The sequence below is a fragment of the Dreissena polymorpha genome, chromosome 4 (genome assembly GCF_020536995.1).
Source record: "Dreissena polymorpha isolate Duluth1 chromosome 4, UMN_Dpol_1.0, whole genome shotgun sequence".
Taxonomy (NCBI): domain Eukaryota; kingdom Metazoa; phylum Mollusca; class Bivalvia; order Myida; family Dreissenidae; genus Dreissena; species Dreissena polymorpha.
In genome coordinates this window covers 129,442,454-129,459,386 of record NC_068358.1, presented here as the reverse complement: position 1 = coordinate 129,459,386, position 16,933 = coordinate 129,442,454, and the positions used below count along the sequence as shown (strand labels likewise).

The following is a 16,933-nucleotide window of genomic DNA, read 5'->3' as shown; positions in this document are numbered from 1 at the left end:
TGACGGAAAGGGCCGAAAATGTGCGAGTGTGGGTCAAGTTCCGCACAGGTACTACTTTCCCGTTCCCCCAATTTTTTTCCGTACCTAAAATTTTTCGTACCCATTTTTTTCGTACTCAATTTTTTTTTTCATCCCCAATATTTTGTTCGTATCCAAATTTTTTTCGGTCCCAATTTTTTTCGGTCCCAATTTTTTTTTCCCAAATATTTTTTCGTACCCAAATTTGTTTTCATACCCAAATTTTTTTCGCAAATTTTTTGTACCAAATTTTTTTTTCGTACCAACATACACAATTGTGGTGATTGTGGTGATGTAGATAAACTTAACTTGATGCTTTTATATCCATCCTCTCAAAAGCATCGTCACACCAGTACTGTCAGTACTTTGATTCCTGTACAGTATCGTTAATTTATTCCAATTTATTGTAACATATACAGTGTTGTTATTATTGTAGCTGTAACACTCTTAAAAGTGTACAATGTAAACATGTATGTTTACACAAGTTGTTGTTGTTCTTGTTTACGTTTTTTTTCCATCCAGTTTGGCTGGTATTGAGGGCAGAGATCTGATCGACAGAACAGCCGAAAGTTATTTTTATGGGCGGAACTTCACATACAAGCGTACACAAGAAAATAAGATACATTGTATTAATCTTTAGTAAACGTGTTAGAATCGAAATAATTCGTGTACGTTATAGTTTGTTGTCGAATAACCCACGACCGGAAGTTTAGATGCGTGGTTTTAAATCACTCGTGCTTCGCACTCGTAATTTAATCCCTACTCCTATTCATGTAGCGAAAACAAATGTAATATTCTTAAACAATACATGGTAAAGGTAAGTGAACTTTGTAAAAATGGCGTACAGTATATTTGAATTATTTAGAATACGAGTAAAATGAATTTTGGATTGCATCATTATCCTATTATTAACACTTTTGATGTAAAAACTCATGACGTAGAAAATATTATTAATACGCCTTTGTTTTATAATGGACATTTTAAAATTGGCAATAATCCATTCTTTAAAAAAATGTATGACAGATGACGTTGAAATTATGGCGACATATTCTTCTTTCCGTGATGTAAAAGTAGACGAATAATGCTTAGGTCAAAATAGGTAAACATTATAAAAAGACGTTATAAAAGGAAAAGCACATAATCGAAAGTTTATTCACATGCAGACTCGTTTTTGAATATACAATGTTTTCATGTGCAGCATGGTGACACGAACGCATCTAGACCCACACAGTCTTCATGTGTCAATAATAGTCCTCGTCAGAAGAGTACGTTGTCGGAAGCAGTAAGTGCTATCTCCTGATGTGGCTTGTTTCGACGCCTAGATGTAATTATAAAGAAGAACATTAATTTTGTATGTAATTCTCCCACAAGTGAGATGCAAAATAGCATACGTTTCCGTTTATGGGTTAATATAATATTATAATTCCTAATTAAGTGATACTAAACAAGACTATTTGAATGCAAATTACCTTTAAAGTAACAGTCCATCGTTATATATATATATATATATATATGGACAGAATCGTAAGAAAACGTGTTTTTATTGAGGACATAACTGAAAATCGGTTGAAAACAAACAATAAAGCGATTTTTATTTTTTGGGTCGAGTACGATAAAGTACGCAAACGACCTAAACATTTTCATGATTGGACACGTTAATTCAAACCTAAACAAACAAAATTGCGGATACGGGCGAATTTAGCGGAGAGAATGTAAGAAAAAATGCAAATACATCTGTTACAGACGGAAACTGAGTTGCAACGCTACGTTTTTGCTAAATCTATGTATTTATCTTCCATATGCTAATAATGTTTAACGAAAGCTGAATATACATATAATTTGCATAACTCGGGCCCTTTAATAACAAGTTCCGGTATAAAGTAATTATTTAATGCTAATCTAACGACGTTTCTATTCGTAAATTAATCGAAATAATGTCATAGTTTGGTGCGAAAAACAATGTGTTCTTCGACTAAGATCAAACCGTACCTAACGCAAACGAGATTCATACACCAGTACGTCGAAATGCTTTGTAGTATTTTGACTACTAAAATTGCATCTATTATTGTTTTGTTGTCATGAAAAGGATCGAATAATGTTTTGTCTGCATGTAATCTGAAAGTTAAATGTCTGGAAAATTAACGCCTAATTAATGCATAAACGACATCGGCGTTCGATGCTTAAATAGTATTTTACAATAATGACATATAAGTTTATGTCCGCGTTTCTTGTCTTTTTCAACTTTAATTCACATTTTAATAAAACACTTAAGGCACAGTTATATAATTATGTTTCATACCTGCCCTCATTTCGGAGAATGTTGTCTGGTACGAAAATGTCTCTTGGAGTATCTGGTGGAACATATGGCAGGACGATGTGTTCATATTGCATTGCTTTAAGTCTGAAGTAAACGTAACTTTACATATATTCACGAGTTAGAAGTAAGCAAACGGGCATGTGTGCTTTGTGAAAATAAAGTTGCTAATGCCCTGGTTAATATTATCCATTGAGTAATTTAATCGATATAATATTATATAAAATTTCTTTGCCTTTCGAAAGGTATAATCCACACATGCTATTGATTGACCATTCTGTGTGGTGACCCCTGCTTCAATGATTTCTAACCTGAATGGCAATTGTGTGTATTGTCCTGAAATCGGTCACGTGCCTTAAATACTTAAGACTAGGGACCGTATTCACCAACCGATTCTTAGACTTAAAAATAAAGAATAGACTTAGAACCAAGAAAAATGTGTTCAGTGTTTGAATATATACAGGCCTCCACTGGTGATTATGTCATTAACAAAATGTTCTTTATGAAGAATAATATAGATAGAAATGTTTACCGCAGAGTTTGACTCAAAATTAAAGAAATTATTGAATATTCTAATTTAAAGAATTTTCTTTATTCTTAGACTTAAGTCTAAGAATTGTTTGGTGAATACGGGCCCAGGTTTAGAACAAGACTTTATGTAATGAACACATTTATGGAGTTTTTAATATTCCTAGTGTTTCTCATGTTGACATCATGATCCGTCACAAATAGTGACCTTTGACCATGGCTGTTATGTTATCTTAGTAAATAAATGTTTAAAAAAGGCAAACTGTGTGCAAATGAATTGGATTTGACGTGACAGCTTAAATGGACGTGTAAGTAACATGTTTCGATAACAAATAAGCACAAATATTTGTACAAAAAGAAAAGAAACAGACAAATATAATATAAACGCGCTGTATATTAACAGTTTTCCAAATGATGATAAAGCAATCCGATGCGTACTGCAATGCGTTAGAAATATACACGTTTAGCCAAATCTTAATTAAAGTAGCCAAAATACCTGCGACGATTTCGAGCTGTATACCTTTTGATCGCGCAACAAGTTAATGCGACAATAAAAGGAATGAATACCAGGGCTGCTACAACAACTGTTACAATAATCGTCACATCATTCGTTTGAGTTTCAACCTCGGTATTTGAATCTCCACAACCTAAATAATTATGATACAGTTTATAAAACAGCTGTATGAGTAATGAAAAATAATAATTAAAGTTTATAATAAAAATTTTCAACTGGCAGAAAATGGTGAACAAATCACACGTTGAAAAACAAAATATATATAATTATACCGTTTTCTTAATCGCACATGTGACAGGAAATGCAAAACGTACGTACTGTTCGTCCAATTGTATTGGTTAGTCTGTGGTTTGCACGTGTGACATCCATCGTTTGTCATCGATGTATTTTCCGCTACACATTCGGAGTTGATGTAACAGAAATGTGACTAAAATACAAATGCAATGAGGCATCGTAAATATGTATGTTAATATTTAGTATGCCTTGTTAGTTTTCAATGATAAAACCCCTTCAATAGTAATTAGACATTTTCGACAACTGACTGACACATGATAAAGATTGCGAAAGCATCTGGTATCCTAAGTATTTTTTAAGTTTTAAATATCGAATAGTTAAGTATGCATATTGACGGCTTATTCGGTATTGTACATGCGAACTTTTCCTTAACGGCACTTTTATGTTTTAAATTCCCGTTTAAAAACGCAGTTTTATGTATGCATTCGTTCGGATCCTACTAGGATCTTGTATTAGAAAAAATATGCTGTTGTGTGTTTTTCGTCAGAAACATAATCAGTATATATGTTGTTCTTGTTTCAATATAATAATAACGTTTTCAAGTAAGCAATATCGTATAATTTTAAAGCATTTTTCACCGGGTAAATAGAGCCGGATGGCGATATCGGTTCGGCAGATCAATATCGACACAAGAACGCTCGCTCGTAGACATGTTGCAACGTAAGGTCGATATGTCCTCCCGAAACTACTTGCTTTATGTATAAACTTTGCATGTGAATTTAAATATTTTATCCATTATATTTTCAAGCGCCTCCCGTGGAGATCACATAGTTTAGTAATATTCAACGAACAAAATGTTGCCATAAAAGTTTGCGCAGCGTTGTTTGCACATTAGATTTGCATTTGCAATCAAAGCATGAACAATGACTTCATTTTTGTATCAAACGACGCTACAAAATAGCGAAAATACAGTAAAAAAGAACAATGCGCTCGCGTTGCTTCGTGATGTCGATTGTGAGATCGCGTTTGTAAATTCTGGATATGGATTTTTTGTCTGTTATATGGCACTTTTGTCCCGGACCATATACGGTCATGTAACTAGGCATGTTTTCGTTTTTGGTGCTTCGTATATTGACACATGCAATATATAGACATTATTCAAAGGGGGAGTTGGGCCAAAAGGTCATATCAGCCCCGCACGGAAATAGCGGCTCGAGAACTTGAGCTCATGGGCCTCAGAAAAGTGCCATCGCAGCTTTGTGACATCGATTGTTTCCGTTACGATCACGTGCGTTAATTGAACAAGGAGTTTTGGTCCGGGATATGGAGTTTCGTTCTGCGATATCACACTTTTGGCCCTCCTCATATCAGGCCATGTAAAAATTCATTTTCGCCTGCATTTGTTTCTATTAATATATTTTTATATCAATATCTTAGACAAAATAGTAAATATGTTTATAAAAAATATATTTATCCATTGAAATGAAAGTAAATCATTGGTTCCACATTTTAATACACCGACAATGGTTAGTTTAACTTCCGCACTTCCAATAAAGCAGAAATATTCTGTATATAAATTTGAATATGTTGAATATCTACCTTTAAACGAAATTGAATTTGTTGTGTGTTGAGTACCCGGTCTTGACACCGCGGAGTATAGACGACTATGTTTCGTTCTAGACTGTATGATTCTCCGTTGTTGCTGATGGACAGAGAAAAGGTCCATGTGAAAACGTTGTCGTTGTTTGCTGATCTCTTGCTTCGTTCGTCAGGAATGCAACAGTATGCAGTGAATGCATCCTCGTAAACACCGGGCACTACCTGTCGTTCCATTGCTTTATTCGTGCCATCCGAAAATGTCTGAATAAAACAATCGTTGTGTGCTAGAATATGTGCAGACAATATATCTTATTAAATTGATTTAAATCAATTATACGACGCAAGAATCGCTACTCGTCAGTTTGAACATGAAGTAATTATTATTATTATTACTATATTACTATCATTATTTGTATCATTATTATTATTAGTAGTAGTAGTAGTAATAGTAGTTGTAGTAGTAGTAGTAGTAGTAGTAGTAGTAGTAGTAGTAGTAGTAGTAGTAGTAGTAGTAGTAGTAGTAGTAGTAGTAGTAGTAGTAGTAGTAGAAGTAATAGTAGTAGTAGTAGTAGTAGTAGTAGTAATAGTAGTAGTGGTAGTATTACTAGTATAATTAGTGTTATTTTTTGTATTATTATAAGTGTTATTATTATTATTAGTATTATTATTATTATAATTATTATTTTATTAAACTAGAAGTTGAAGAAGGCTTAAAAGGAATAGAAGTTATTCTAATTATACCATGTTTCCTGTGATCCGGCAATTATAGTTCCGTAATACTTTTGAAGTGTACAGATAGAAGCATGTACAATCCTCATCGACTTCCAAAGCACAGAAACCATCTCCTTCTACATCTGTTATGACGAGCCGTGTACGTTCGTCTATGCTACAGTCCCCGTCATGGAAATTATCGTAGCATTCACAGACCCCTGAATTGCGTATCACACACACGCGTGTAGACATTATAGACGGTTATGTGAATATAATGCATGAAACACGAATAATGTACCTTAATGATTACGTTGGTTTAGTATAATCGATCAGTAGACGATCTCCTTTTGTTTCGGTTAGAGTTGCAATTTAAATATGAATCTCACAACGGTCACACTATGAATGTGATTTCTGCCATTTAGATTGAGGACTTTTCAAATGGAATATAATTTCAGCATATACAAATTCGCAGTTTGCAACAATAATCACGAGTGCTATTCAGCGAAAATCTAAACATCTGGTCAATAACATTATAATAACAAGCAGAAATCGTATGCAATATTGATATTCATAATTGTATATGTATAATATATGTATAGTTATGATTTATATAGTACATGGAAATTGTTTCATAAGACTACAGAAATATAGCATCTACTTTTACATTTCATACGTTTTTGACGATTTATCATACCATGAAAAAATTCTTCACAATGGCGACCTATGTAAAAGACCGAGCCAGTCCGATAGAGATAGCTCGATTTTTCTAATCGGCATACCTCGCTGATTATCATTGATAAAGGTATAGGAAGTTCAGCTATAAATAGGACAGCATATTCTTGGAAAAAGATTTAATAAAAGTTTAAAAACGTTAATTTCAAATCAGTTATAATCAATCCATTATATGTTTATAGATCAATGAAACAACTATGCATTTTCTGTATTGTATTTGATATTTGTCGTGATTCAGTAAATAAATTGCGAATTAAAACGTGTATAATTAACTTTCAATGCGATCATGAGTGTAAAAAAAACGAACTATTTCGAACCTGCCATTTGTAAACTTTGTAGCGACTATGGTATATAAACAGCATAATAGCCGTATGACATCTGTGAAACTCGCTCGTATGCGTGCTTTCTCATTTGCATATTTAATAAAATTTTCAAATAGCAATTACAGAGCCACATCAGTGCACATATAATGCATTCGTTTGTTGGATATTGTTTGCTGTTTTAAACACATATTAGGTCATATCGCGGAGATTTAGTTAACCTTACCATGTGTTCATGGGCGAACTGACGTATTCAAGCACAGGGAAAAGTCTCGATTTTTACTATATACTATATATACTAACAAGGGATACAACTAGCCACAAATTCAGTCGACACAGGTTTGCAACAATTATTTTTCTTAATTTCACCCGTGAAAAAGCATTAAGACATACGATTGCGTGCGATTTCCGATGGTATTTGAAAAAAACATTGAATTATTTCGCAGGCGTATTACTTTATCTGACCATTAACTATGATTTCGTCTGGTTTTAAAACATATTGTTTTCTCGTTTATTTTGCACAGCTACAATCGCCATTGTTGTAAAAGAACGCCACCGAACGATATTGCTTCACGGCTTAACGTATGACAACTACATACAAGCCGGGTATAGGAGATCATTGTAAACAACAGCAACAAGTATGGCCAACTTTTGAAAAGTTTACTGAAGTTGATGGTAAACTATTAAAAATAAATAGTTTAAATCAATAAGTCATGAATAACACGCGCACGATCTGTTCACAAGGTTGCTACTTTGTAAGTGCATATGGTATAAATGATACAAAATAGCTGCCTATCGATGTTTTACAGGGGTATTACGTGTTTATCTTGTGTTGCAAACCCGTGTCGATTTTGATAGCTTTTGCCTTTTTCGCAAAATGTCAGTCTGTTTATGAAAAAACATCAACTATTACGTTACAGTTCGTATTTTTTCGGTGATTGAGCTTACATTAACAAAGAAAATAAATCGTTTTTGTTATTTAAATTGCTTTCACTGGAAAGTTGAAAAAACTAGTGGTATCTCTTGTTAGTATATATAGTATATAGTTAACAAAAATCGAGACATTTCCCTGTGTATTCAAGTGCTTTTACGACTATGTGCTCATACCTACTTTCGGGAATCATCATGAAATTATTGCCGTACTTAACGAACAAACATGCCTTAGCTTATTGAATAAGAGAAAAAAACAATAATCAAAAGAGAAAAATTATAGGTTCATCCGCATGGGCATGTGAAATCACGTCCGTACACATAGCATCATTAACTTAGGAAAGGAAACAACGAAATATAAAGTTTGGTATGATATACATGTGAAATTAAAGAGCATGGTGTAATTAAAAAGCATGTCAAGTTTTGAATTTATATGAGCCATGGGAGATGGGCCAAAAGGTCATATCAGCCCCGCACGAAAATAGCGGCTCGAGAACTTGAGCTCATGGGCCTCAGAAAAGTGCCATCGCTGCTTTGTGACATCGATTGTTTCCTTTACGATCACGTGAGTTAATTGAACATGGAGTTTTGGTCCGGGATATGGAGTTTCGTTCCGCGATATCACACTTTTTTTATTTCCATACCTTGATCATTGCAAATTCCATTGTTGCTGCAGTTGTTGAAACATGAAGCTTTCAAATACTCTGTGACAAGAGCAGTATTGTTGTGTACATATACAGGGTCTTTTTCTAGCATATAACGAACCACGATGTTTACGGATTCAACGTGAGGTCTCGATAAAGTGTAATCATTGCCCATCTAGAAACAGATGAAAAAAGAACCATACAATATTGTGATCATGTTTTGTTGAAAATCGCTTTAAGTTAATCATAAGAAAACAGTTAAGGAATTCCGAAACCTGGAGGGTGCAACGCCATTATTCTTAAAGTTAAAGATGAAGTTGAACTAGACACATACATGAACATCAAATGTGCAGTCAGAAATTACGGCTGTCATATTTTCACTTGCAAATTCAAATAATCCCAGTGTTGCTGCTGACGTTTCCTCTATAACTGAGGTGCAATAATGTCTCGCTTCGTCTTCGCTGATGGTGACATCCAAACTTGAACGCTGCTACAAAATAACAACTCGTATATGAAACTTGTTATTGCTGCTTAACGAATAATCTGACACGAATCACAACCAAATCAGCATATAGATCACTTATGAAATACATCCATATGTTAAGGTATTATTGATAGTACCAAAACACGCCGTCAATTCCATTTATTCTATATTTTTAACTAACACACTTAAATTAATATCATTAAAAATTTGTCTAACATTGCACATGTGCACACTCCTATTTTTAGTTTAAACCTATTTATTTACGCTCGATTGCATCGAAAGCCTAAGGCTTATTTGAAGCGCTCTCGAGTCCGTTTCCTGGGACTGGAACCAGTACTCGGTGTCTTTGGGGGAGATTTAAAGAACTGTGGAGATCGAATTCGTGACCTCCCGAACGCTAGGCGGACACCATATCCACTACGCCACGGCGACCTATCCTCGGCGACTCCTATTTGTGATGTATCTTAGAATTCTCACGGTCTTGCTAATCTCATGATTGAACAAATATCAGTTGCTGTTCTTAGGTCCACATTGAAACTTGATGTGACATGTAATAGTCCGATTTTAATGAGGAATTATATATTTTGTATGTACGCTGTCCTAGAGAAAGGATATTTGCAGATTTTTTTAAATATTTGTAAAGTTTCATCACTGATGCAGCAAGACTTTGAGCCACGCGTGGCACAACATCCGATGGTCAAACGAAAGGACGGAACGACGTAAAGGCAGACGGAAGGACAGACTATGACAAATGTACATGACCTTCCCCTTTACACGTGGGGAAGTAAAAGATATATCAATATTGGAATAATACTTTTGAGAAATATTTGAAAGTGCGCAATGTAATTAGGCATTGTGTAATCTCACCTTTAAAATGCGTGGCTCTTGTTGAACGATTGGTAAGGTGTTGCTTATCCGGTCAATTTCTCGTATACGCTTTGAGCTGTGTACATCCCTTCGTTTTATTATAACGCATTTATTATATTTAGTTTCTAAATATTTCCTACAACCCATATCCGTGAATAGCGAACAATTGGGACTATATGGCCCTCCTTGATCATTCGGGTCTCGACCTTGTGGACAATCGCAATACGACGTTTCCTCAACATTCCAATCGTCTAAGGCTTTCACAACTGACGGTTCAAACAGGCTCTTGCCAGTTGTGTTACTTTAGAACATACGAATATAAATAAAATCATTCGATTAAGGGAACTAGAATGACTTCTTTTAATAAAATCCGAATGTAATGTGCATTGTTAACAACATAAAAACAGTGCTGAATCCGAATATGAAATTATGACAATTTAGTATTAATAGTGTGTGTTTGACTAATACGGGTGACAGCGTAGGTCAATCAAAAGGTACTTACCAATGGTTGTTTTTGTGCAGTTCTGCGTTGCCAAAATCGTTGTTAGAGTTCCCGTCGTAGTCCCCGCATAAACCGTCAGTAGCATTGAAGTCTCTAGGAGACATGAACAGCTGAACATTCATGAACCAGCGGTAAGTTTCTGAATATGGATTAATCATCACCTCAATTGTCGTTCCGATTGGGGTTATTATCTAACCAAAAAACGAAAACAACTTGAGCAAACGAATATTGTTTTTACAACGTGCACTAAAATGAAAAAGTTAATTTCAATCTGTTTATATATTCATAATAAAATACAAATGCAAACTTCATAAATAACAAATAAAAACACATAAAATTGATTAAAAATGAGGTCACTGCTTAACAAATTTCAAGGGATGCCGAACATCACAATTATCCAAGAATAAATCACAAAACGCACAAATGTAAATACATTTTTTGTAAGTTTAAATTAATAAGAATATGAATATATTCTCTATAAGAATATTCATGTGATTTGGACGTTTAACATTAACCTTATGATGTTTCTTTATTAAGAATCGATGCAGAATTTATAGATTATTAGAACGTGTGTATATAAACAAAAACCACCAGTATAACCAAGACAACCTCATGCTACACAAGCTTAATGCCGTATTAAAGAAGTTGAAATGTACGTATCGTGGAAGGAATTACTTTGACATTTATCATTTTAATATAATCTGCCTCATTTTTAAACTTAAACATAAGCTACACATAGGCATCAAATGCTAATGTGAAGAATAAATGGTATTTATGAAGCACAAGAAACTTGCTAAGTTATTTTCATTTTGATTTCAACTCTATCAGAGTCAAAAACAAATACGACATACCTCCCAAACTGAGCTAGTCTTCGCATTGACCCGCAAAGTGTTTATACCTTCGCATTGTACATAGTCAATCAGCCAAGCCTTTCGAGAACACCCATCAATGGCAAATACGTTTCTTCCGGCCTGGATTCGCAGCCCACATGTACATCGTGCCAGATTGTTGTTACAAAGGCCATATTTTTCTTCTACCTGGGAACATTAATAGATCATAATTTATACATTAATGAGACGCAAAACTCACTTTTGTATATAATCAACGGATAATATTAGGGTTTTCTTTATTTGCTTACCTTGATGTTGTACCTCTTATGTCTGTATAGAAGGCATATGTCTTTATTTTGATTTTCGAAAGGACTGCAAAGTAAAAAAAGTTTTCATTAATATACAATTACATGACAAAGATCGGATCTACGACTGTTTGCTTGTAAGCTATTAACGAGAATTCTCGAACATCAGATTGGTCAGACACAATATCCTATAACTGGTTCCAGATTAAATTCTTCGTTATTAATAAATGTCGTGTAAATAATGCGACCATATATCACCTCATCATTTCTTTAGTGAAAACGAGAACAGTCTTACAACACCAGTACGGTACAGTGATTTATGAATTGTATGGAACATTTAACTAGAAATGGCGCGGCCGCGGCCGACGCGTATCCCCACGACGCATGTTTGACCCAGGGGTCAGATCAAATTTCCTAATAGTGCACTGTCGCACATATGCTCATAGCAACCATGTGCGTAAGTTTGAAGGTTCTAGTGCTAATAGTGTAGGAGGAGATAGTGGCCAGGACGGACGGCAAGCATGTTGTTAGTAAAATGAGTGAAAATCTCTGACCCGGCCCCACGCCAACCCTCATTACTTTTGACCCAGGGATCAGATCGAAATTCCAAACAGTGTACTGTCGCACATATGCTCATAGCTACCATGTGTGTAAGTTTCAAGGCTATAGTGCTAATAGTGTAGGAGGGGATAGTGGCCAGGACGGACGGACAGACGGCGAAGATAACCACATAATCCCCACGCTTTTCGAAGCGTGGGGATAACAACATTTTTAAATAATATTGTCCGAAGAAATAGCAAGATTACATGCACATGTTTAATACCTCTCTTTGTACTTAGTTTTAGCTATGTTACACAATATAGTGTACGCTAATTCGTTTGCAAATAGTTGCATAAAATAGCATGAACATGGTACTTTTTTATTATAAGGAAATATTTGCAAAATAGTACTGCAAATCACCACAGCACGAGACTCAATACACATACACGCAATAAACACAAAAACTTCCCCAGTACATATTTGAGGATGAACCTTTGCTACGGAGTATATATTGGGGATTTAGTTTATAAAGGGAAATTGTAGGAAACAGACATTATATCTTTACATTTCATTATCTAGTACTTATTTCTCGCTCAAATGCATATCAAATCAAGCATATAGTTTCCTGAACAAAACAAATAAAACGGCTAAACAATAGTGTCTGTCTAAGGCTACACAATGTACCATTTGAGCTGTTAAGAACAATTGAAATATACAGATTGTTTGATTGCAGAAGAAAGTGTTGGTATTTTCAATGCATGTAAAATGTTGACGAATTTCTACGTTACCATTGGACGAAATGATAACCAAGCACATCACATACAATTACTTGGGCAGTGGCATTCTAAGTGGGCTAAATAGAACAGTTATTTGTTTCTGTGAGTAACGATATCATTCTGAATATCAGCTTTAATCATTAAAATCGTTCTTAAATGAATTCAGCGGATGTTGTTAATTTGCCTTCCCTCAAACATTTGTGAAATTATTTTGGCAATACGTGTTTTGATGCATATAAATATCGCATAAAATTTAGTTCATTTGAGAGAAACAACGAAACAAATAAATATTAAATTAAAGAAACATTTTCAAAGAATGTGTTAAATACCGCATTTACTAAAGAACTGGTCATTGTACTTCATTGCACATGTATCAGATGTGTTCTATTGTATGTTTCACTTCCAGCACTAACAAATGCACAATGGTATATAAAATAAATAAAAATACATCCTTTACCGCCCATCAGCTGTCATCATGTGCGGATCAACTCGGCTATGACATTTTCCTGTTGGGATTTGCGATTGAATAATTACCTGAATAAAACAGACCTAGTGGTTATGTATCGTATTTTCCTGGCGAATATTGTGCTTATATATTTATAAATTATTATACTCAATTTTACTTCAAAGTTTAATAAAAGTAATGCAATTAAATGGTGGATTGATTTTATTAACCGTATCATGATGGTATTAATTCAATATAACCGAAGTGAAAGCAGATAACTCCTAATATATAGCAAGAGTTCCAATTGTCAAAAACACACAAAAAAGACAAAGAAAATGAATACGATTGGGGTCATAACATTGGGTCGATAAATGCCACCGAGATTTATTCGCGAAATATTGAAATGTATAACACAATCTAACTTAATTATTTTAAGGAAACTAGTCAATGGTTTAATGCACAACAAAGAAACATAATTGATACTTGTGGATTCATGATGAAACTAACAAAGACGTGTATCTACGTTTTTTAACGAAAAACAATCCTCCCATGCACCAACTTACACATACTAATTTTACAAAATTTATCACAATTAACGTGAGTATGATTCTACGCACAAATATACGCAGAAATGAAAACAAGGTACTCTACATTTTGATTCACCACGCAAGCACATCTCAGAAAGTAAATGAACTCGATTATGAAGTATTCCGATCCCAGGACGAGGTCATAGTTTTAAACGCTATGGAGAGAACGCTACTTGCGCAACCATATTATTTAAACACATGTATAGATAAAGTCAGTACTGGAAAATGGGAAAACACTTTAACATATAGAGAAAACTTAAGGATTTCGGTAACAAAGCTCAATTGTATTAGTATATTTAATAAGTATATGCTTAGTAGTCCTCGTAATATTATTCCATTTCATTTTGCGAAGTCTTCCAGACTATCAGTTTAACCGTAAACTTGTGGGGGATGTTGTTGTAGTTAATCATTATTTTGAAAGAACATTTTTTTCCGAAACTAATGGCGCTGAGGTGATGTAAAATTACGTCATTCACATGATTAAACTCGGCAACATCTCATATCGTAACGTTCTAGTTGTAAACTATATACATTCCTTATGATGGGCGCCCTTATAAAAGGAAATTAAATCTAATTTTTTACTCCCTTAATAAACAATGCATGTTAACAAGTGATTCCTACGTGTTCTATTAAAACACTGAATGAAGTCCACTATTTTATATTTTGATAAATCAAGCATACAAACCCTATCAAAGCAATATTAGGTTTGTCAGCTATAGTTGGTTCAGTAAGTAACCAAAAGCTTACCGATATGTATATGTTTCCAATTGCTTTTGACAATATTTAAATAGAAACCTAGGGAGCTGAATAAAAATCCAGTTATGTCATACATTTTCTAAAATACTATTCGATAAAGCTGTTAAAATATTTAATGCAAGGCATCGTGCTTTCTCTCTTGCATGTTTTTTGTTAAATCAGAAAAACACATTCATCAAGGCTGTGACCCCCAACATCGATATTGTTTACGTAATAGCGTATGTTTTCTCATATAGGTGTTTTCATTCATTTTAGATTATTAACGCTTGGCTGAGTGTGGAATATGATATCATTTTTTAGTTGGAAAAATTGTGTATACTGTCCGTTTTTTTAATTTATGTATCCTTTAATGAAAATACAATTTGTCACTTGATGTTTATTAACAACAATCAGATGCTAATGTTGGTATCTCTTTGGGTAATTTAAAATTGCAATTAAACGTACATATTTAAGGCCATTAATTTTCAGCGGAGGCTTAAATTTTAAATATCTTAGTGTAATACTAGATATACGTGTGACGATGCGAGTAATTTGATACTACTTACTGTGATTGGAGAAAGTTCGTAGCCGCTCCAAAGAGCATGATCGGTTCTGACTGGCAGCATTAAAAGTAACGTAAACGTGGTCGGATCACTGGTAAACTTCTCTATATTGTTAATGGACATCGAGTAATTTTTATTTTTGTCCCAACTGTTAACGGATCTGTTATCGTACATCTGTAGAGAAACATAAAAAGAAACACAATCATTTCAGGTTTCAACTGTTATCCTAATTTGATCTTATCGATAATAAACCATCTGTCAGTCATATGCCGGCCAAAAAAGGTGGTTTTGATAGTAATAATATAAGGAAAACTTCTCCGCTCCCTACCGTAACTGTTTTATCAAAGAACCTGGACAAATGCAAATGCATTATTATAAAAGATGTTTTTCTTAAATATGACCTTGTTTTTGACCTCATATGACGCAGTATCGCGCTCGATAGAGATATCATTAGGACAGATACACATGTTTTCACCAAGTGTAATTAACATTTTGCAATCCACGTGGGTCTTTGCGTATTCACAAGCTAAATATTGACGATGGACAAATAATAGGTAATCTCAAACGATCGCCATAAGTACCTTGTGTTTAGGTAAGGTGAATGTAGGAACTGTATCAATATATTGCCATTTTATTCATAAAAAGTACTAAGATGACATGGATGGAACCCTCTAGATAGAATACAATTTAAAAATCCCTTCGTTGTATGAATGTTTTTTTTTTAAATGGAAATATCGAAGTATCTACTGATTGGATTGGGTTCCTTTATTTATTTAATTTGGCAAAGTGTTATCCTACACATGAAAACCAAATAATCAAGAAATAACATTTCCACAGAGCCACATATAGTTCGATTCCTGGAATGTATATGCGTACATATAATATTTTCATATATCAAAAGGATATTTTGAAATGATTAATCATTTGAATGTTTGTCGTTTTGCCAATAATACATGAAAATCTGGTGAAAAATCTATGCCGTCAAGTTTTGACACACCTTCAAAATGTGTCCAAAATTATTTGTAATACCTCTATCAACAGCCAAGTTACAGTCAGTTAGTTGAAAAATGTTAAGAACATTAATACAATTTGCCGAAAGTATGAGTCAGTTATGTCGACTTCAGGTCATTGTCGTGTTTAAAGGGCAGACGGCTCGATCCTCTATTGACGTTTCTGCTCTTTATCCCATCCATCCTTTATAGTATTGTCGTGAGACTTGCCTCAAATGGGGATTGCATGGCGACGATATGCAGAATGCATGGGTAAATCCTCGATCAAGGTCAAGGTCATAATTAAAGGTAAAAGGTTTTGCCCCCAAAAGTCGTGTACGCCCCATATATCCTACCTACATTGACCGAGTGTCATGAATTTCAATAAAATAATATGCTTATTGAGACGATGTGCAGAAAGCATGATTCAGTCACGCTGGCCTAGAGGAAACGTCTTACTTACTTCAACGTCAACTGTTTGATAATCCGTTTTCATTTCTAGGCTAAATATCCTTCACCCTTTCACGGAATTTGGTATAACTTTTATCTATATATGTAAACAGCATTAAGTTAATGTAAGGAAGACATGAAGAAGAAGTAAAAATGTACCAACGTCAATGTCGTACTTCATTGTCAAATGTTTGAGTTTCATTGTTTTGTTTTGTCGATATCTCCTATCTCTGGGACGGATTTTTTCATAAAATTCCGCTAAAATGAAAACGCTGTTCTAATGTCAAGGCCTTAATTACTTTGAGCAATGTTCATT

At 34.2% G+C, this 16,933-nt stretch overlaps 2 protein-coding genes and 1 long non-coding RNA gene across 3 annotated transcripts; all 3 read right to left on the bottom strand.

Annotated features, from left to right (window-relative positions):
* Positions 1-712: 712 nt before the first annotated feature.
* LOC127876473 (uncharacterized) lies at positions 713-8,639 on the bottom strand. Its single transcript, XM_052421785.1, has 7 exons — positions 8,545-8,639; positions 5,949-6,136; positions 5,208-5,468; positions 3,693-3,801; positions 3,357-3,507; positions 2,318-2,419; positions 713-1,336 (listed from the first exon to the last, which is right to left on the bottom strand). Exons 2-7 carry the CDS (start codon positions 5,949-5,951, stop codon positions 1,276-1,278), a joined length of 687 nt encoding a protein of 228 aa, XP_052277745.1. The 5' UTR covers positions 5,952-6,136; positions 8,545-8,639; the 3' UTR covers positions 713-1,275.
* LOC127876498 (uncharacterized) lies at positions 8,640-10,188 on the bottom strand. Its single transcript, XR_008047897.1, has 3 exons — positions 9,896-10,188; positions 8,879-9,034; positions 8,640-8,719 (listed from the first exon to the last, which is right to left on the bottom strand). It is a non-coding gene; the product is annotated as an uncharacterized LOC127876498 (long non-coding RNA).
* Positions 10,189-10,393: 205 nt separating this feature from the next.
* LOC127878778 (von Willebrand factor D and EGF domain-containing protein-like) lies at positions 10,394-13,370 on the bottom strand. The gene is made up of 4 exons (XM_052425307.1): positions 13,306-13,370; positions 11,536-11,599; positions 11,249-11,434; positions 10,394-10,588 (listed from the first exon to the last, which is right to left on the bottom strand). Exons 1-4 carry the CDS (start codon positions 13,323-13,325, stop codon positions 10,394-10,396), a joined length of 465 nt encoding a protein of 154 aa, XP_052281267.1. The 5' UTR covers positions 13,326-13,370.
* Between the last annotated feature and the right edge of the window lie 3,563 nt (positions 13,371-16,933).